Below are 22,857 nucleotides of genomic sequence, written 5' to 3'. Positions count from 1 at the left end.
GTGTCTATATAGGGAACAGACAGCATGACAGTTTGGAACAGAGCTTAAGTTTGAAAGACATTGTTCTTACAATCCATTAGCTTCCTGGATTATTTCACAGTTTATTTCAACTTAATTTGTAACATGTAGAGTATATATGACTTATGAGGAAACGTAGTAAAACTCCTCACCAACAGAATTGCACCTGAGGGCCTGTCAGTTTTGAGAAACAGTCTGTGTGTCAACCTACAGTACAATAGTGTTCTTATACACACTCCTCTCAACACTTAACAAATACCTCTTTCTTTTTGTGAAATTTCACTAAATGTAACTTCTATTATGGTTACTGGAGTGTTGCTTTAGTTAGGCAATCGACTTTTAAGAAAAAGGCTTAAGAACTTTTCAGGTCTGTTAACAGGTTCTGTCTTGTTGGTTAGCACACCTGCAGTTTACCAACATCCGTATTAGACTATGGAATATCAAGGAGGATTTTTTTTTAAATCTAAGTACTATAAAGGCCTAGTTTATTGTCATAAAGAAACTACACAAGAAGACCTGGTCATTCATACATAATTGAAAATACCGGGCCCATTATGTTTCTGAAATGAGAACAGGATCTTTTTCTTGGCAGCTTGCCACTATTCAACTGTTAACCTGCATTATTCTGAACACTCAAATATTTGCCTCATTGTGAGCCACCTGACTTTTCTAAAGGCAAATTATAAAATAACAAGGAATAGCAGCCAAAAACACTCCCGCAGCAAAAGAACCTTCAAAATTAGGGTGAATCAATAGTAATACCATGTTATATCAAGTCTTTACACAGTAGACTTTAGACACAACAATGTGCTAAAATCACTCAGAATCCTTTAGCAACCACATGAAAGAACACTCAATTATTCAAGTGGGCAAGTACCATCACATTTTCTTAAAATGTCATTGTTTTCCTCTAATGCATACCTGAAATAAGTTCTGTCTTTAATATACTTTCATGTATTTTCTATGACAAAAACACATCGTCCCCTTTGAATTTTAAGGTTCTATCTGCGTTCTGACTAGTTTTGAGATATTGAGCTTTAAAATTGTTGTGTTCCATAGACTTCTGTAGATAGAACCTTTTTGTTTTTTTCAATAAAAAATCCCAAAATGTACACAACTTGAAATAACACATCACTTAATGTAAATAAATTATTCTAGGAATAAGAATATGTGAATAACTCAATTTTGACAAAAATGTCAGATAGAACCTTATAATTCCAAGGGAACGACATCAGTCATTACATTTTTAAAGCTTTTTAAACTTGTGTGGGACTACAGAGGTGGTCAGGAAATTAAACATCATGCCAAACAGGAAAACTCTACTCTCTAGTCCGCTTTCACAGCTTCATTGTGTTTATAAGTTCACTCTTGAACTTTTTTTTTTTTTTTTATAATCCAAAAGGCCAATAGAAATATCCTGAGTTTTAGTCAAAGAAACCAGGGTGATGGTAACTTACATGTTGGCCTACAACAAAGCAAAACCAAATCACATTTATAATCACAGATGATATAATCGTCCGTGATAATGACAGCTGTTTGCGTATCTTCTCAGTGAACTACGCCTCTGTGTAGTAAATGCTGCTCCATCTGAGAGCACGTGAAAATACCACATATAATAACATATTTGTACTCCAAACTCACTTCAGTCGAGTGTTTGAAATAAATTTTTCTGTGAGATGATGTGGCTTCTACAACAGGATAATTAAGGAACACAGTATTTCATTGTATTCTTAGTAGTGATAATGGCTATGTTGATTAGCATTTCATGATAGATATACTGTACTTTATTATGATGAAAATTATAATAATAATAACTCAGATAAACCATATATTGCGGCAGTCGTGTGTTTATTAGTCAAGCTTAATCACCGAAAGCAGTTAAATCTTCTGTTTATTCAGCTGCACTGATTTCTTCTTCGGGACATAATTTGGATTTTCAGCGTGAGAGCGAACTCTGGCCTTTGGATGGATATTTACTGCTAATCACAGAACTGTGCTTTACTGAAAGATACAATCACAAATTCTGCCTAATCGTGATTTATTGCCTTTGCGATTTAATTTCGTTAACTTTTCAGCCCTAAATGAAATTACCTCAGTTAAATCAACTGATGATTAAAGAATTGCACAAACTCACATATTTTCATCCGAACATGACGTTTGTTATCATAATCACTGTCTCTGTAAGACTCAGAAAATCCACAGAATGATTCAACTTCCTGCTGAAGGATGCCCTCAGCAACACAGGTGACTTACTCTGACACTGTGCATGACTCTTATTGCTTAACTCAAAGGTTTGTTAATTTAGTGGATTATTGTGTTTTAAAGGGGTTAGTGAGACGGGACAATAATCTTCCTGTCCCGCATTATTGACTGTAAAAGATAGTAATATTGCAATCAAAATCATGTGTATACAAAGCATTATGCATCCAACAATGTCAGTAAATCCTGTTTCAAAGTCGACGCTAAATCATCAAATAAAGGTTCTTTTGTGTTACATACACTTGTCCCCATGGAAACGACAATGTACTCAGACTAGTTCCTGGCCTCAATGGTGAGGGCAAACGTTTCTCTTTCAGCACTTTTCTCAATCTGTCACATCCCATCTGACTCATATTTTGAAGAAGTACATTTTGGGATGCCAAAACCACGTCTTCACGATTCAGGGTAAGTCTTTCTACACACATCTCAAGAAGGAAATGTATTAATTTGCCACTATAAAGAATTTGAACACACAAGATTCTAATTTTTTCAGCCCTGAAGTGGTACTTCACAAGAATCTCATCTCATGTAATGGTTATATAATTACATTTGCAGGCACTAATGTTTCCCCACACACTATGGCACATATTGGCTCAGAAGTCATTAGGAAGAGTTGCTGTTCTGCTTTCAGGATTTTGCCTAAATTAACCAAAGAATTACCTAAAGGAGTAAAAGTGAGACGTCTGGAATGAGATCCAATTTGCAAATCAACAGGCCTTGTAGGCGAGACATGCAGTCTCGCTTTGGCACTACCATAACACAACTCTAGACCAAACAAAGACAGTCTGACTAAAACCACTTGTCCTCGTGATATAAAAGAAATCGGAAGATAAGGTTTGCACATACCAAGGCTAACAATTAAGTTATCACAATGTAAGGCAAACATGTCCAAGTGTAAGGTGGAGATGGTCCAACATGACAGATCCTGGTAAACACTTTGGGCCCTATCATATCCCGGTGTTTTTGCTAGTTTCAGCTGGACGCCAATACTCATTTTCCTGTCCTGTGCTGCGTTGTTTAAAGAACAAATGCATTTGTGCCCATTTGTGCGCCCATGGGTGTGCTGGTCTAAAAAAAAAAAAAAAAAAGAGCGCATTTTTGGCACGTTGCTATTTTGAGGAACTGAAAAATAGACTACACCATAAACCAATTCAAACCTGGTCTAAAGTCTGGTGCAATATTTTTTCTTTGTTATTTAAAGAACGCATTAGTAATACCGTATTTTCCGGACTATAAGTCACACTTTTTTTCATAGTTTGGCTGGTCCTGCGACTTATAGTCAGGTGTGACTTATTTATAAAAATTAATTTGACATGAACCGAGAGAAATGAACCAAGAAAACACATTACCGTCTCCAGCTGCGAGAGGGCGCTCTATGCTGCTTAGTGCTTCTGTAGTCTACACTGAAAACATAGAGCGTCCTCTCGCGGCTGGAGACGGTAATGTTTTCTCTTGGTTCTTGGTTCTAAATAAATGCGACTTATAATCCAGTGCGACTTATATATGTTTTTTTCCTCATCATGGCGTATTTTTGGACAGATGCAACTTATACTCAGGTGCAACTTATAGTCAGAAATATACGGTATGTATCAGGCGCAAAACGTGTGTACACTTTGCTTATTACACATACAGGGACACACAGCAGCACACAAACATTTAAAATAAAATTTAAGTTGCCTTCCGCCATGTAAAAAGTGAACCCACATGGCACGAGTGCAAATGGCTTTTAAAGGGGATGGGAGATGAGTCTCTGATTGGTTTATTGTATGTTATGCCTCCAAAAAACAACCATTACTCATTAGGAGAATAGAGACAATCCGTTTAGACCAAGCGTCTGGGCACGCTTTTTTAAAATGGCAAAAGTGGATTCGGACATGACCCTGTGTGCACCTGTGCTGTGCACTTTATACCATTTGCTTAGATTGTTAAAATAGGGCCCTAAATGAGCCATATGCTTGCTTTTGTTACAATAATGCCTGAATATCTTTAGTTTCAAGAGCATTCATGTGTAGACATGCCTGTGTCAGGTTTGTCTGAGCTTCTAACATCCGCACATTTGAGGAGATTTAGCCAAAAGCCTTTGGGCAAAGTAAGCAAACATCATAGCTATCACAGATATGGATATGTCAACATTGAGATGTGCTGTACAGTGATGAATTAGATACGTTGTACTGAACAGTAGGAGACTTCAGTGAATTAAAAAAGATTAAACAGGAAAGAACGAAAAAGAGGAAAAAGTTCAGCTGTTTTCAAAAGCATCAGATGCAGAAAGCCTAGGGCTGGGAAACCACACCCAGCAGCGCTTACGTCCTAGATGCAGATCACTGCAGTTCCTATGAGATGTTCAGTTTCAGCAAGTTAACTAAAATAGGATGCATTTGTGTCAAAGAGATTTTGAGGACATTTTCTTGATGTTCGATATACATGACAATCAATTATAACTGGGATGCTAAATCAGTATCTATCAATTAGCACAAAAGTTTTACCATTGTTTCTTGGGAAACGCATTGATTTCAAGATATTTTCCAAGTTAAACACCACAAGTCAATATAATAAACACAAGCACATCTGTGGAATCCTATCGATTACTACAAAAAAAAAAACGTGTTTTCACACACATGCACAATTATGAAAAAAAAAAAAAGTTTATAGAACAGTACTGTATATTCAAAGAAGTTCAAAGGGACAAAATTGGTGTTAATACATTTACTATCACTTTCATTTAAAATGTTAGTAAATTACATTGTATGCATAATTACTAGTAAGAATAAACCAAACCCTAACACTAAACCTATAGTAATTATGTTGTTAATTAATATTGCTCAATATTTCTCCATTCTATCACCGATTAAGTTTTTGGTTCCTTGCTGCTGTCGCCTCTGGCTCACTTGGTTGGGGATCCTTAATTACCAGCAGTTTCGTTGACTTGACAAAAGAGATACTATTTAAAATGAACTGAGTTGGATGGTGACATCATCGAATTCTGTGATGAACTGCCTTTTTGCTTTGTTGACACACTATTTTCCTATTTAATACTGTTCAGTTGCTTTGTTACAATCTGTATTGTCAAAAAGTGCTATATAAATAAAGTTGAGTTGACTCAACACTTGCATGTGATATAACACTGCAAAAAGGAAACATAGCATTTAATAGTGTGACCAATTTTGTTTGTTTTACGTACAACTTTCCAATGAAGACTAAAACATATTTTCCATTTCAACTTTTTCTATTTTTTATTTTATAAAAAAAAAGATGCTGCAAAAGGTGCTGGAAAAAATATTGAATAATTCACCAGGAGAACACTTAAAATAGACTAAGTCTTATCACAGTGGGGTCTTGAGTTTAAATTTAGCCTGGGTCATGGTCTGACCCTATTGTCTCTCTTACTCCATCCACTTTCCTGTCAGTTTTCAACTGTCCTACATAATAAAAACAAACTTACAATAAATAAAAGAATGTCTTTGTCTTCGAAGGTGTTTGCATTCTGCCTCTGTAGCCATTCGCCTGAGAACAACAATACAATAAACAAAGCATGTGCACAAAGATATCCATTACAATTCACTTCACACACGTCTATATTTTCACATCATGCCCTATACACTGTGTTTTCACAATAGACGTGTGTAGAGGGAGTGTCACTGATGTATCACCTATCCCAGGACATCTGTGGCCTGTTCGGATCAAGTGCTATTTTGAAACATGATCACCCAAGAAGACACAGAAGGTTATTGAGAGTTGAATGTTTCACTTTGGCTCACTTCCTTACTAGGCTCTGCCTTAAATGAATTGTTTTGTTAATGCAAGCTCTAAATTATGGTTTGAAAAGTCAGTTGGATGTGGTTGTGTTTGGGAAGAGAGGAGTCAAATTGGTTCCCTTTGCTTAAAATGCAAAAATGTCTTATTTGATGTCTTAAAAGTTTAGTCATTAATACACTCACTAAACGCAACAGAGCTGACATAATGAGTTTTCAGTTGGACATTTTGAGAAAATAATATTTTGGTATTCTAGGACAAAAGCCCATTCAGGCTTCAAAATGGGCCACTGTCAACCACAAAATATGGTACAGACTCAATAAATGGAACTTTGTATGTACATGCTTGTGTTAGTGCACATTTTAGCACACATGCATTAGTAGCTGCTGGCCTAGAACTGACATCCTGTTTCTCAATGTCTTCCTTTATGTCCACCCCCTCTCCCCCTTTAAGTTTTACTAAATATACACCCCATGGGATAATAAATGGAATCATCACTTTCCAATTCAAAGGGTCTGACGAGGAGCACCTGAACATCTAGGCATAATTCTAAAAAAAAATAAAAAAATCCTATTTTACATCCTCCCAGAACGTCTGTCTAATATGCATACGGTAGTGACTGCATACCATATATAAGGGGTCCATCCTCAGTGGTGTTATACTGTGATTGGACAACTGGCACTGTTTGATCAAACACTAAAGTCAAATATTTGACAGTTAAACAGGACAGACTCTGTTTTGCCATGTTTTTGCAGCTGTCAAAATCTTGTATAATGTGTTCCCTGCATTATTACATCTCAGTGATTTCCAATAGCAGATTAAATAGCCACCAATGAATGTCAGTGTGACGTACCGTACAATCAATTTTGTCATGCTGTTTCTTTGTCTGGCTATCTTACTGTACTCAAGTCAAAACTACCTTTAAAGTGCCCATATTACGGCATTTTTAAGGTTCCAAATATTACTTTGGTAGTCTCCTACAACAAGTTTACATTTAATTTATTAAGAATACATGTAATTTCACCGCATTTCTCAAGGATTGGTAACCGATTCGTACAAAGCAAAATTTAGTCTCTCTAAACCTCTCCTTTCCGTAAGCCTACTCTGCTCTAATTTGGTCAGATGGCCCAGTCCTTTTTTTTATAGAGTGGGGGAACTATGGCATCAGAATCCAGAAGTGTAATTTGCCACAGGTTCATTTCGAGATTTTCCTATGGGGTTTTTCAATGAATGAGTAAAATAAAGCTTGAGGTAATCATAACTTCATGATACTTTTACGTTTTGTTCTATAATGTAAAGTGCACACACTCATGGATCTTATTTAGTTACTTATTAAAAACATACATACATTTTCAAAAAAGAACATAACTGTTTCAAAATTTCTGTTTTGGATATGGATGCGTTTAATTTACATTGTAGAAAAAAAAACTTCAAGTTATGATTACCTACAGCTTTATTTTACTTATTTATTGAAAAACCCCATTATAAAAGCCCACAGGAAAATCTTGATGGAACCCACGGCGAATTACACTTCCAGATTGTGATATCATGGTTCCCCCAATCTATTGGTCTACCGCGTACAGTGTGTGTCAGAAACTAAACGCCATTGCCATAAATGAATGACAGTTTCGGAGACAATGAATAGAGTGATGGTAAAAGATGGTATAGATTTAAGGTTATATCTAGGTCAGACTGATGATGAGATGCCAAACATTCATGAGTTTGCAAACATAGTCTTTCCATGATCTGGCAAACATCATAACATAACATGCAGACGTGGTTTCTTATAAAGAAAGAAAGAAAGAAAAAAGAAAGAAAGAAAGAAAGAAAGAAAGAAAGAAAGAAAAAGAAAATAAGAAAGAAAATTTTGTCACAGGTAATCAGAGCGTATAGATGTAAACAAATTCTGGCTATTTCAAGCTCAACCACTGTCACTGCAATCAGCATACAATCAAACTGTCAGAGCTGCTACACGACTGTGAACGACAAAGGAACTCAAAGAACATGACACTTCTGTCACATACAGTAGCTCTTTCCTTTACAGCAGTCGTATGGAGGAACATTCAAAAACTTTAGTTTGCTTGAAGAAAACCCTCATTCTTTCCGCCCAAGAGAGAGAGAGAGTCACTCCAGCAAATGAGGCACTGACTACTTTGCCAGTTTTAGGTAACTGCTCAACAGTTCATCAAAACAGGAGGTCCATCTTTTTCCGGAAAACTCATTTGACTTTCTCTGCAGCTCTTGAAAATCCAACTGCTTCACCAGATGTGATTCTGGGAAAGCCAATCACCGGTGAGAGGCACCAAGACCCAGAAACAACCAGACTTCACATGCTGATAGCCCCTTAGTAACAGAGTTTTATTTATTTTTTTACAATTGCCCTCCAGGGAACTCAATATGGATCCATGAGTGGGCTCTGGTAACTCGTCTTGAAAGAGCATTCAGAACGGATCATGAAAACTAAGTAGAGGTGGAGGAGGAAATATGCAGGTATTTAAGGCAGGAAATTAATACCGGGCATTAGGTTTAACTGAGAGAAATCACAGCCGGCCGTCTGCAAATTCAATCACAGGGTCATGCAAAGCGTGTGCAAACAGTGTGGGAGCTCAATGACAGATGAGGACAATGAGAGAGCAAATCAAGATGGCGAAGAAATCGTGAGGTTTCAAGGTGGTTTGCATTTCATCACCTCACTTTATAGTGTAAACAATGTTGTGAAATTGAAGAAATGTCAACAATATTTAAACAGAAACTCATGGTGTCAAGCATCTTTATTCAGTGGGTGGAGACTTGTGTCAATGGGATTTGCAAAAATAATCATTTGTAGGCAGCAAGCAAAGCTCTTGCAAATAAATCAAGGAAGCACAATTTTCACACGTAAGAGATTGAGATTGTAATTTCCATTTGCCAATTGGAATAAATAAAAATCTGTTTGTTGGATCGAAATTGATCTTAATCCAAGGCAACATTGTGTCACCATACAGTAACTAAAATAATCACGCTACATCTTTACTTCATATAGCAAGTAGCACATTAGCTACTTATGTGTTAGAAAGTCCTGGTTTTTAACAGTCACTTGGCTGAGAGTGAGCACTCAATTCATGTGCGAAGTTAAAATCATCCTTTTTCTTGTTCTTTTCTGTCAAAATGACAGAAAGCATTTTGAATTAGTCAAAGCTCATGCAAATGGTGGAAAGTTTCCAGTTAACTCAACCTGTGATGTCACAAGCACCATGCTCTCTCTACCTGTTGAACTACAGAAAAGCTGTATGCTCAAAGCATTCCTTTGCAATGATGTTTATTTGGTGAGAAGTTGTTATTTAGCCCCCAGAGAGTATGAGACAAGCAAACTGTCATCGCTATGAAAGCTGCATGACAAACCAGTGCCAAACACTGTTCCCATGTCAATTAACTGACCAAGATGTTCCAGTCATTCCAACTGCACGTTATTTACATTCATCCTTATCTGGCAGAAGACGCAAAGAAATTATGCCTGACAGTTTAACGTAACAGTCCTTCATTTTGAAAGGTCCTGAGGCGGGGGAGGAAGGCAATGGGAGAGCAGAGCAGTATCATATATCAAATTTAACTCACAATTAGGGGAAAATACATGGCTGATGTATTTCCCAAGATCACTGGCTAAACAGTCCATAATCCCAATGGAGGACATTGATGGTCTCCAACCATTACTGACAGAAGAACTAACAATGATGGCTTTTTGAAGGAGGATATGTGGCTGCAAATGAGGACAATTGGATTATGGCGCACTTTTTATCTGCTGTATGCCAAATCATAAAGACTATTAATCATAAAAAGTGAAATTGGCAGACCTGTGGAACATGAAGTGATGTACACTCTGTGCTTTGAAAATTAGATGAGCCTATAATTATGAAAATGGTCCGTCTTTGTTCAGTTTTATAAGGTATTGGTGTTGGCAAGGATATCAGGGTGTTTTCAAGAGAAAATCTGAATGATATGATACCTGGGGCTGAACAAGCAAAACAAATCCATCTTTGACCTTCATCGTTAACAAGAGCAGTAAATGAGAGAGCTGACATACATATATAATACGAATACTGGGTCTATCAAGCTTGCACACACACACACACACACACACACACAAACACACACACAAACATTTTATTTAAAGTCTTCTGAAACACAATGGTTAAAAAGTAGTTTTGTGTGATTACTCAAGTTGATTCATTCAAAAACCAATCTAAACGATTCGTTCATGACTCACTGACTCATTGATCTAACTTCAGTGCTTCACCTCTCGTTGGAGAGGAAGATTATAAATGAATAATCCCTTAAATCTCAGCCTGTAACTTACAAAACTATCATATGGATTAATTAAGAAGACCAGGGATATAGCACACAGGTAATATGGACTTATTTTCTGATATTTTAATGGTGCTTTTGCATCCTGTTGAACTTTGAAAGCTTCAGTCCCCATTGATAGTAAGTGAAGAACGCCCAGTGCAATGGTTTTAAAGTCCTTCTTTTGAGATCCACAAAAGAAAGATAATTCATATGAATCATTTTTTCTCTGTCTTAAATATCCCTTTAAAGGAAATTCTTGATCATTGCTCTTATCCACTGTTAACTCACAGAAGTTCCTAAGCATGTCTTATACGGGCGTCTCGATAAGCAATGGTACAACACGTGATGACAGTTTTGTTTAGAGGTTTTAATATATATTTGGGAGATCTGTCTTTTGGCTCATAAACACAAGCAAGTTGCCAAATGATTAGATGAAGCCTGACTCAAGCTCCTCTGGACTGTTAAAGACTGGACTGGTCTTGGTCCTCTGGACTGTTAAAGATACAATACAAGGAAATACAAGGTTAACCTAATGAGACTGTGGATTCACTTTGTCAAAATAATTACTCTCAGCAATTTACTCTCTAAAAAGCATCAGACTTTAATTTTCTAGACATACTGTACACAAATATGCAGACAAACCCCATTCCAACAACTTTACTACCTCAAACAAATCAAAGACCCAGACCCAGAAAACACAACTAAAGCTCATCTGACACGTTTTTGTATGTTTTGGCTCTGAGTCACCTGTGAGCCATGCATCCGGATGAGATGTGTCTAGAAGACCTGAGCACAACTCTCTCAGACAGACTAGATTAAATCCCCCTGCCTACAGGCAAAACTAAATTAAACATACAATGAAAACAAACTATGTGGGACTTTTCTCATTTGAAAGGCCAAAAAAATTGGAACAACACACAAGAAACTTGAGTTTAAAGAATATGATCTTATCTGCTTTTGATAGAACAAGCTTTGATTTATGGCCCATCCCTTTATCAGAAGATAGATGGATGTCTGCTCTAGTCTGGTGATGTCTGCTTTGAAACTACTTTTATTTTTTAGATGGCAAAGTCAAATAAAAAATATACACTACAAAATTTCAGAATAATTAAGATTTTTTTATGTTTTCGAAAGAATCTTCACAGAGGGCCCGATTTATTTGATGAAAAATACAGTAAAAAAGTGAAATATTAATGTATTTTACGCTATATTAAACAGTTTTCAACATTAATGATAATAAAAATAATAATAATAACAAAATGTTTCATTATATGCACTGATTTAGCATATTAGAATGATTACTGAGGGATGATGTGACACCGAAGACTCGAGTAATGGCTTATGGAAATTCTGTTTTGCATCACAGGAATAAATTACATTTTAAAATATATTAAAATAGAAAACAATATATATATATATATATATATATATATATATATATGTTATATGCAATATAATATATATATAACAATGAGTATAATAACAATAATATTTCACAATAGTTCTGTTTTAATATACTTTTGATTAAATAAATGCAGCCTTAGTGAGCAACAAATATTTCTTTTTAAACAACATAAAAATAAAAACACTTTAATTATTTTGACCTGTAGTGTATACACTGTATACACTGAGTGTTAAACAGCTTCCAGCATCCATACCCACATATGGCTGGAGAGTTAGGTGACCGCCTGAGAGACATTGTTCTTTGTCACAATGAGGCTGGACAGTATCCAGAGGTCAGTGGCACACTAATGAAAGGAAATGTGGCTGGACCGATGGCCAAATGTACGTCATTCTACTGAAAATTCTAATATGTGAAGGTGCACCTTCAAAACAGCTACTTGGAAACTGGGCAAAAGCATTTATCTAGTATTTAACCTGGGAAGTCTATGAAGACTAAACAGCTGTCTAAAATATAAAAGAGAGCTGCAGCATTTCTCTGACCTTGAGCGAGGCACAACAGGGAGCCCGAACACATTATGGGACGTCACAAATGTCCTCACTGGATGAGAAAAACTGGCAATCAGCGCAATTAACAATGACAATGAATTACTAAAACACCAAATAAACCCATTTGTTTAATATTCTTCATACTTCAGCCTCTTTCTCAATAGAATTTCCATATGTAGAAAGCAAAATGTACCAAACTGTAACAAACAGTTGGGTACCTTTAGCATGGAAACGTAACATCATTGATGATTGTCAAAACAGAACTTATGGACCCACTTTATATTAAGTGGCTTTAACTACTATGTACTTACATTTTAATTAATAATTTAGTACAATGTACTTATTGTGTACATACATGTTTTTACATTGTACTTATATTTTTTTTTTAAAAACGACATGTAATTACATCTGTATTTAATTTCTGTAATTATATTTATAATTACACTGTTGACCCATACTTTACACCTTAACCCACCCTTAAACTTACCCATACCTCCAACCCTCTCCCTAACCTTACCCCATCCCACCTCAATAGCAGCAAAAGTGTTTTACAATACAATATGAACACAACAAGTACATTGTACTTATTTTTTTTATGTAAGTACATAGTAGTTAAGGCCACCTAATATAAAGTGGGACCGAACTTATATTAAAAGAAGATGATTCCTCGCTTGGCACCGTGACTGTAAACCTGAATGAGTCCAAACGAGGAAGCAGACTGTAATAAAGTGATTGTGTGTGCCCCATCTGTCAATATTGGCACAGTCATGTGTTTACACATAGTACACCCCTGAGATGATTTTAATATGCAGAGTGGCATATAAACACACTTTAACTAATCTAATAAATGTAACAAACTCTAACACTAACATCATAGATTAAACAACGCTTTGGTTAATTTAATTAATTTCAAAGAAATTGTTCATCATTACAATAACCACTGGACCTACATATTAAAAAGTAATGTAGATGATTGAAAGAAATATGTGCTTCTTGTGAAAAAAAACTACATTTGGTTAAACCAACAAAAGTCATTTTTGGGGTCAGATCAGGTAAAAATAACAAAATAATTTTCACTTAAAAATAATGAAATGAATCATTTAAAAATCCAAGCTGAAACATAAAGATGGAGTAAAATTGGCAAAAATAATTGTGAAAAGTTAAATGATATAAACATGTTGTTAAAATGATAAAATCTTTTTTTGGTAGCCTGACACAGCAGTCATATTTATAAAAAAAAAAAAGAAAAAAAAAGAATTAAAACTGCGTGATAAATAAAATTTTACATAGGAATGTAAAAACAATAATATTTATATATGTGCAGAAGCTATTTCTACCTGATCTGACCCATATAATAGTAATAACTATAACCAGCTATATTCTACTATATTCATATACTATAAACTATATTCATATTTTGACCTAATAAAACCTGTCAACTCTAATGTTACCACATGAAACACGTTTTAGGTTACCTGATAAAACATTTTTATAATGCAGGAATATTTCCAGCCAATATCATCCTCTTCTCTCAGCCTTTGCAACACAATTTAAATCACAGCTGTACCCCTCAGTAATGCACTTTATAGCTATTAAAAAAAATTATAATAAATAATATCACAACATAATTAAAAGTATGAGGTGGTGTCATATAACCTTAAATGTGGGCTGGTAAAGTGAAAAGTTGAAAGTTCAAACCCAATGATTTATGAACTACAGACACTAAACCTCAGGTTGTACCACAAGGGGTAACGTTAGGCTATTATCTATGTCGAACCAAGTTCGACAAAAAATAAAATAAAAAAAAAAATATTTAAAAAAAACTATATAGTATCCAAGTGGAAGTTCTCTGTGGGACTGTGAGCACAGACTTCCACTGTTCCCACGCTGACTGAGGTTCCTCTAAACGCACGTCTCTGAAGGTATGTGCGACGTTCCCATCAAGCTCTGTAGGAGCTCGTTCTCCATCAAAACAACTCTAAGTTTAAGGATTAACTTTATAAACAGGCCGTTTCACAATACTCTTACCTTTCTTTTCCGGCGTCGCACAGAAGCTCCATGAGAGCAGTAAGGTAAAAAACAATCCGATCTCAGTTGGTCCTGCCATTTCTTGTGTTTAAGACCTCACAGACTTCACTCCATAGTTAGAAGGGCTCTTCTTTAAAGGGTTTCTAAATGTTCAGAGATCTTGCCTTCTCGGCTTCTTGAGAAAACTCGCCCGACTTGGCTGTAAACTTTGACAGCTCCTCCTCCGCGCTCGCGAACCTTTGCAGTGATAGAAGCGCGTTCTGCTGGAGGGAGCTGTGCTGGCTCGTGACGTCAGCACAGGGAGGTTCGTGTGCGTGGTGTACGGCGTTCAGAAAGGTGGGACGTTGAATGCCAGGTACTTTTTAATCTCGGAGTTCGTGATTTCATTCCGAAAACGAAATCTTTGACCTGCTGTCAATCAACAACGAGGACCCGTAGGGCAGACAAATCACAAATTAACACGGGAATGCAATTTGCTTCTGTGCTGTTCTGTCACAAATATTCCCATATTTGTCTGCTACAAATTATCAAATTATGTAAAGAGTGCTGTTGTTACAGCTTACTGCACGGATGATTTGTAAAATAAATAAATAAACAAAAATATAAATGTATTGTGATAATATGATTTACTTTTTAAAAATAATTTTTGACATCCCTCAGCACCGTAATATGCAAACATTTTAACTTAAATACTATATAGACAATATAGGCTATATAGTATTTTGGTTTTCATAAATTTTTTGGCATATATATATATATATATATATATATATATATATATATATATATATATATATATATATATATATATATATATAGTACATTTTTTTAAATGTATGTAACATTTTCTGTAACAAAAACTTTACTCTCACTTTTAATGCATCCTAGCTGAATAAAAGTAGGCCTATTAATTATATAAACTTAGTTGGAAAGTCTTACAACCATCACCCTTCTGATAGACTGTTTTATTATTATTTTTTCAAGTTGGTAAAAAGCTTGAAAACATTTTATAATTTAAACAAGAAAACCTGCTAATTCAAACGATACCAGATGTTTAATATGATAACAAATCAAATTTTAAACAATATCACTTTTTTGCAACCTCTACTCAGGATGTTATAATTTCACATACTTAGGTCATTTCTAGTTGGATAAAGTGATAGTGTTACTTGTGCTGCAACACTCCCACATCTCAACTGTTTCTCAGATTTTCCTCCAGATGAAAAGACCCCAGTAAGCTCATGTGTCTCAGTTTCAGATGAGAACAGTTTCACAATTTACACTCAGATTTACCAAAATATAAGTCTGTGTAACCACAAGTCTGTGATTTATTTGGTACTCAAATTTTGTCAAATACTTCCAAGACCAAATGATCTGAACTTGTGCAGATGTCTTTCAACTGAAAGAGTATATTTTAAAGAATGTGGGGTTTTGTGGGTAAAAAGACAGAATTTTTATTTTGTATTTTTTTCTGGAGATTAAAGTGATAGTTAACCCAAAAATTCTGTCATTAATTACTCCCCCCTCCAAAACCCGTAAGATCTTTGTTCATCTTCGGAACACAAATTAACATATTTTTGATGAAATCCGAGAGCTCCTCTATAGACAGCCATGTACCATGTTTAAGGCCCAGAAAGGTAGTAAGGACATTGTAAAAATAGTCCATGTCACATCAGTGGTTCAAATGTAATTTTATGAAGCTAGGAGAATACTTTTCGTGCACAAAGAAAACAAAAAATAATGACTTTAATCAATAATTCTTCTCTTCCATGTCATTCTCTCCTCTGCCATTCATGAGTACCACGACTGTAGCTCGTTTTCAAGCAGAGAAATGCACACGCATGCATCATGGTACTCTCGTGAATGGTGGCATAGACTGACACGGAAGAGAGTAATTGCTGAATAAAGTTATTATTTCAGTTTTCTTTGCACACAAAAAGTATTCTCGTAGCTTTATAAAATTAGGGTTGAACCAATGATGTCACATGGACTATTTTAACAATGTCCTTACTACAATTTTAGGGCATGAACGTGTTAGTTCCATTGCTGTCTATGCAGGGTCAGAAAACTGTCAGATTTCATCAAAAACATCTTAATTTGTGTTCTGACGATGAATGATGGTCTTACAGGTTCGGAACGACATGAAGGTGAGTGATTAATGACAGAATTTTCATTTTTGGGTGAACTATCTCTTTAATTCCTTTTACAATTGTCTAATGAGTTTCTATGTTTATTCTTCCACAGAAATATAAAGAAAAACAACGGAAACATATTTGATTCTTGTAAAGATATCTGAGAAATTGAAAGGATACCTGAGAATTATTCTGATCTGCGAGGAAGCATCATCTGAGCAATTAAACTTGTGTAGATGTGCCAAATATTTGCTATACAATATTTTCAACGAGGATGAGAGAGATTAAGAATTTGAAAGTCATGATAAATATACAGGTTGTAGAAGAGATGGTGTAATCTTCAAATTGTCCTTTGACGTAATTCTTGATGTCTCTTTATCTGTCCGGAAACCTCCCTTGTCTGTTGTGAATCGTCCATTGAGTCCTTTGAGAAATTACCACATGGCTGCATTCATTTGGGTTGCCACAGTAGCCAGACTGTGGTTTGGAGATGGGAAGCATCCAGGAAGTTTGTGTTCCCAAAGGTCAACAAAGATCAACTGACCATGAAGAATCCTGTGTTTCCTACTCAAACTCAAGTCTGTCTTAAGTAAACTGACCTTTTACATTTATTTATTGAATACATTTGTGTCTAAAGTTATATAAAAAGATGTAACCTTTATATATTGACATTTATAACAACAACAACAACAACAATTTTTTTATAATAATAATAATAATAATAATAATAATAATAATAATAATAATAATAATAATAATAATAATAATAATAATAATAATAATAAAGAAATCAGACTTTTACAAAAGTGTGACTCTTACATTTCACATCTACAGTATAACCTGAATGCATATATCAGTCTGTTGGAATGGATTTAATAAATAGTTTTAATCCTGTCTTTAGTTTGTTCAGGTTATGTCACAATAACATTACCTGGGAAACAATTATGGCTGACATCAATAAGAGATTCAAAGTGGTCATTTCAGCAAACCGAGAAGGCCACAAATCTTAATAATGTCGCTAGCTAGACTGAATGGGGACAGATGTGAAAGACCTCATATGTCTCCGGTCATTTTTATGAGCTAATATTGCATTATAGTAAGATAATCCCTTGTTAAGTGGTTTTCACGCAGGATGTAAGGGGTGTGGTTGAGTTTTGATTGATAATGAATGACAAGGACAGGTCATCAAAATAAAAAAGTGAAACGTTATTAGCATCAGGTGGTAGCAAGGCTGTACCACCAATATGTTGCTGGAAAGTTCCAGTGTTTTCGCCAGCCAACCCAGCCAAAGGAAAAAAATTAGACATCACGAGAAGAAAGAATTAAAGTCAAGATAGTCAATATAGGCTAAAAACACTCTGTCCTATATGGAAAATGCAGAGGTAGAGTTTAATTAACTGTCACCCATCCCCTCTGTTGGACGCCTACATTTACTTCCCTATATAACAATTAAATCTAATCGAATCTTTCCAAACTATATATCGTTGGAAAGGTCTAAGACTCCCAAATATATATTTTACCAGTGTTTTTTATTTTTTTTTTATTATGTAGGAAAATAATCGATTAATTTATGACAAGAGTGCACCCTCAAAAATGTACATCATAACAGGAGTTTTGACCTTTGTTAAAAAAATACTTTCTTTTTCTCTATCACATTTTAGAAATCATCAGAAATTATTTATCAAATGAAAACTTAAAATCTCAAAATTCATCCTTTAAAACCCATTTTAAAACCAGACATTGCATTACCATGTAAATGGTACATCAATATCATGTTACAAAATGTTTTCATTTATAAATTATAAAAATTTAAGTTTGGACCGTGCACTACAAAATCAATGTTCAAAAATGTGAGTGACAGTTCAGGGGTTAAAAAGTCTATTATGTAGTGTTTAAAAAGAGTATTATTTTTAACAATGATGGATATGTTTATAGAAGGATAATCAAAACCACTCCAATACAAATAATAAAAGTTTCCAGTGAAATTAAATATCAGTACTCTACACAAGTAGAAACACTGCTTGTCCAAAAATGTTACTGGACTGGAACTGATCATTGCATAATGTGGCAGTGTACACACACCTTCGAGACACCAAGACAATAAAATATATATTAATAGATCAAATATATCATATTACTCAGTGGTGTCATGGGAATCAGTGGCAGTCCTAGCCTTGCCCAGGTAAGATCTAAACACAGAAAGAAAAATACTTTCAATTTATTTTTTTCAGTGAACATAATTTGTGGCATAATGTTGATTTTGTTGACAAAATGCATAAGTTAATTCCCTTAATAAACTTAAATGTTAAGAGAACTGGCATTAATTGTCTTTTTATACGTGTTTTTTTTTTTCAATCCAAAAATGTGTTTAAAAGCATATTGTTCACATTTTATGGCTATGTAATGTATAAAGTATTTGTGAGATATGTGGAAATTTATTTTTATGTCAGCTGTCAAATCGCTCCAATCACTAACATTATCCTATTAGACATGGGACATATATACGTGGCACTACTGCTCAGTAAGTATGCTCAAACTGCTCGCAACCCTTCCTTCCTCCCCATTATAAGCATGAGCATATTACTGTGCACCTTTTGGTTGTCATCTTCTTTGTTTCAGATCACTAAGGCTTTCATTCCCAGTTTGACATGGACCTCACGATTACCAGTGTTCTCTTTCAAAGAGATTATTAAAGGGGGGGTGAAATGCTCGTTTTCACTCAATATCCTGTTAATCTTGAGTACCTATAGAGTAGTACTGCATCCTTCATAACTCCAAAAATTCTTTAGTTTTATTATATTCATAAGAGAAAGATAGTCTGTACCGATTTTTTCCGGAAAAACACGAGCGTCTGTAGGCGTGACGTGTGGGCGGAGCTAAAGAATCACGAGAGCCAGTAGGCTTTTGCGCTGATAGCGTTTGGAAGCTTGAGGGCAAAACCAACCAAAAACAAACCATGGCTAACAGTCAGATTCAGCGTATATTTATGATCCAGAGGCTGAAATTTAACAAGAGCAGCAGCAACAACAGCGGCTCTATGTGGTATGTACTGAAACTGTATATATATTTGCTTAGCGGATTTGGAAAATGATTAAGTTCCACTTTGTCGTTTTTTTTTTAAGCTGTACATGTGGAAAGTGCAGTTTGATGACAACATCGCATGTTGTTTACTTGATGTGCTTACGCGCCGATAGCTAAGTTAACAACACAGAGATATTTGAAGCAGTTTTACTCACCGCCTGCGGTTCCAACACACGATTGTGACCCTTTTTCGTTGGGACTGCATTATCCTTAAGAAATAAACGATGTGCAAATCCGTCGTCAAACTGGGCCTTGTTTGTTTTGCATCTTCGAAATGCAGGGGAACAAACACAAACACTTGCACAACTCCGTTGATGCTCTGTAAAAATAAACTCCATCCTGGGTCCCTTAATGCTGTTTCTCTTTAGGTAATCTGTGCAGGGTTGTCTTGCCCTGGCAACCAAAAACACAATCCTTTTGTGAGATTTCGCGACGCTCTTGCTCTGATCAGTGAAGTCTGTTGTGCTCTCAGTGCTGTGCTATACGGGAGCGCGCGCTCTTCCGGCAGAAGTGCCCTTAGGACCCATATAAGGAAATTCCGCTCCATCTGACGTCACACAGAGCCATACTCGAAAAAAACTTTCCGAAACTTGTGACAAACCGGAAGTAGTATTTTTGGAACAGAAATACTCCTTCAATCATACAACTTAATTTTTGAAACTTTGTCCATGTTTAGCATGGGAATCCAACTCTTTAACAGTGTAAAAAACTCAGTATGCATGAAATAACATTTCACCCCCCCCCCCTTTAAGTGCCTTAATTGTCATGTATTTCCAAGCTGATGGTTCTGGGGGGTTAATGTTTAAGCTCTTGTATATTCAATTAATTTTGGAGCAAGAACCCCTGTAAGGAACCATATCGCTAAAGATAAATTGTGTTCAATAAACTGTATCTATACCTGTTTTGATGAATTAAGTAAAATTTTAACTGAAATTGAAACCAATGTTTACCATGTATTTTTGTTTTATTGAAAAGAGCAGCTTTACCATTTTGATAAAAAGTCAATTTGTTTTTATTGGGGAAAAAGTCAAATAGGTTTCAACAAAAAGTCTCTTGACATAAAGTCACTTTTAGCACATCACATAGCAATGGACTATTCAGCAACCAACACTGAAACTTGTAGTGACTAAAAAATGGTGCAATTTATAATAAACGTCTCAGTTACGTATGGTAACCCTTGTTCCCTGAAGGAAGCAATGGAGCCGTTACGTATAAGAAGGCAGCAGATGCAATGCATAACAGGTTTTCACTGAGGATCTGAGCCAGTGACCCAGCTGCTCAGCGGTGGTACATCGGCCAAGGTGATGGAACGAGGGTTACCATAAGTAACTGAGATGTTCCCTTTCAATCAATCAATCTCAATGTCACATCAGTGACTGACGAATTGGGATTCCCTACCAAAGTGCCATAGATGCTGCCCCTTCCAGTGCCCTGACCGCTCCACCAGAGGTACCCCCATGCACTGAGGTGCAGTGCTAAGGGCCAGCGCAGGCCACCCCAAGAAACCAATCATCCAGCCTGGTAGGCTCGGGATGCGGTGTTGTCGCTTAGCTCCGAAGTGAAAAGCTGGTATGCAATATGCCAGCTGCCTTCTTATAATCACGCTGTGATCAGCTGCAGCTTTGCATTGGCGCATTTAGTTATCCTCTAAGTAGATTGGGCTATCGAAATGATTTCCCAATTTGTTGGCCACTGACATAATGTCAAGAGTGACAAGTCTGTCTGTCTGTCTGTCTGTCTGTCTGTCGACATAAATTTATAATTAATGTTTTTGAATTGCATATTAAATTGCATATTTCTATCCATTTGGATTATACAGATTTGACAAACTTAAAGTGATAAAAATCTGTCATACATAAATGAAACGGGAAATAAACTGTTGAACATTTCTGCTGTTGTAATAAACTGATGTGTTTTAAATACATGATAACTATTTATAATCGTCATTAAATTTGGTTTGCTTCAATCTAACATTTAAAAAAAAATTAACTAACTGAATATGCTTGTTCCACAGGTAGTAACCACTTGTATTTATTTATTTATTTATTGCCAATTATCCTTTTACCTTTTGGTTTTATCATGGTTTTAGCTACACAAATAATTTGAATAGAGTTTATAGTTTATAGATTAATATATTTTTATGAATTCCAGCATCATATTTTGTTAAACAATTTGTTGACCAAAATTGTTTGTTATTTTTCTATGTGACTTTAAACATGCTGTTTTTTCTTTCTTTCTTTCTTTTTTTTTTTGACCATGCTTTTCTATAAATTCAATAAGACATTCAATAGCATATAATATGCTATGTAATTACAGGCACAGATGTATCTGTGTATATATAAATCTTTTTGTTCTTGGCCAATACCCATGAAAACGCTTTTAGTCCATTATTGTTCTGTGTTTGCTAAAGTTTGTGAATTTTTTTTTTTTTTGTACACTTTGTTTGACAAATTTTTGCCCAATAAAGGTTTGACAAGGACTCATTTGAGCACCTGTCATGATGAATGTTCAATAGATTAATCACAACCACAGTACATTCAGTCATTCTCTAAACAGTCACAGTCCTGTAACAAATTAAACACTGTTTAGTGGTTCTGCCCTAACTATTAAGTAGCTATTGTGATTTGGAAAGCTGTGCCCACCACACTCTTTTGAGAAAGCTGGAATCTTTAGCTGAAACTGCTGCAAGCATTGCAAACACAGAAGAAAAATAATTAGACTTCATTAAAAAGGGGAGTATGTCTATAACATTCCATATAGCAGCTGTTCTCCTTAAGGCTGTCTGCACTCCACTTGCCAAGATGAGGATTTGTGACATTATTAAGTTTAAAGTCAGCATTAAAACAAAACTGATTCAATTTTGATGTGCATCGTTGTTGTCATGATCTTTAATTAAAATGTAATAACTTATCCTTCCTCTGAAGCCTCCTGTGTGAAAAAAGTACACTGTAGCAGACTTTTAAAATGAATAGAGCTACTTATTATAGAAATGATACTGTTCTTTAAAAGAATATACTTAAGTGTGAACTGAGTGTAATACTTTTAGACACGTAACTGCAGGTTATTTACAATTAATTGGAAATCTATTAAAGTTCAAATTTAGAGTAAACACAATTATTTGACTTTAACAGTTTTTTTTTTTGACCCACTTAAGTAGGACTTAATTAAATCTTTATAATTTCATAAGTGCCTTGTCTTTGCAATGTCTACGGGATGTTTTTTATATGTTTTTAAAAGTAAAAAGTGCATGTTGAGTGCAATTGAGCACACTTTGTTTTCACAAGGAGTGCCTTTTCTGCTGAAAATTGTAACC

General features: G+C 35.3%; 1 protein-coding gene across 2 annotated transcripts in view; it reads right to left on the bottom strand.

The window, feature by feature from the left end:
* LOC128022357 (epidermal growth factor receptor) overlaps nt 1-14,631 on the bottom strand; it is a 55,530-nt gene extending 40,899 nt beyond the window's left edge. The window contains exon 1 of one of the 2 annotated variants that reach the window (XM_052609824.1): nt 14,332-14,631. In XM_052609824.1, the coding sequence (XP_052465784.1) occupies nt 14,332-14,410 (79 nt within the window). In that variant the 5' untranslated portion in view covers nt 14,411-14,631. The remainder of the gene's footprint in view (nt 1-14,331) is intronic. The other variant, XM_052609813.1, reaches the window with a different exon arrangement.
* Between the last annotated feature and the right edge of the window lie 8,226 nt (nt 14,632-22,857).

The sequence above is a fragment of the Carassius gibelio genome, chromosome A2 (assembly GCF_023724105.1).
Source record: "Carassius gibelio isolate Cgi1373 ecotype wild population from Czech Republic chromosome A2, carGib1.2-hapl.c, whole genome shotgun sequence".
NCBI classification, from domain to species: Eukaryota; Metazoa; Chordata; class Actinopteri; order Cypriniformes; family Cyprinidae; genus Carassius; species Carassius gibelio.
The sequence above is the reverse complement of the archived record's forward strand: the minus strand, read 5'-3'. Positions and strand labels throughout refer to the sequence as shown.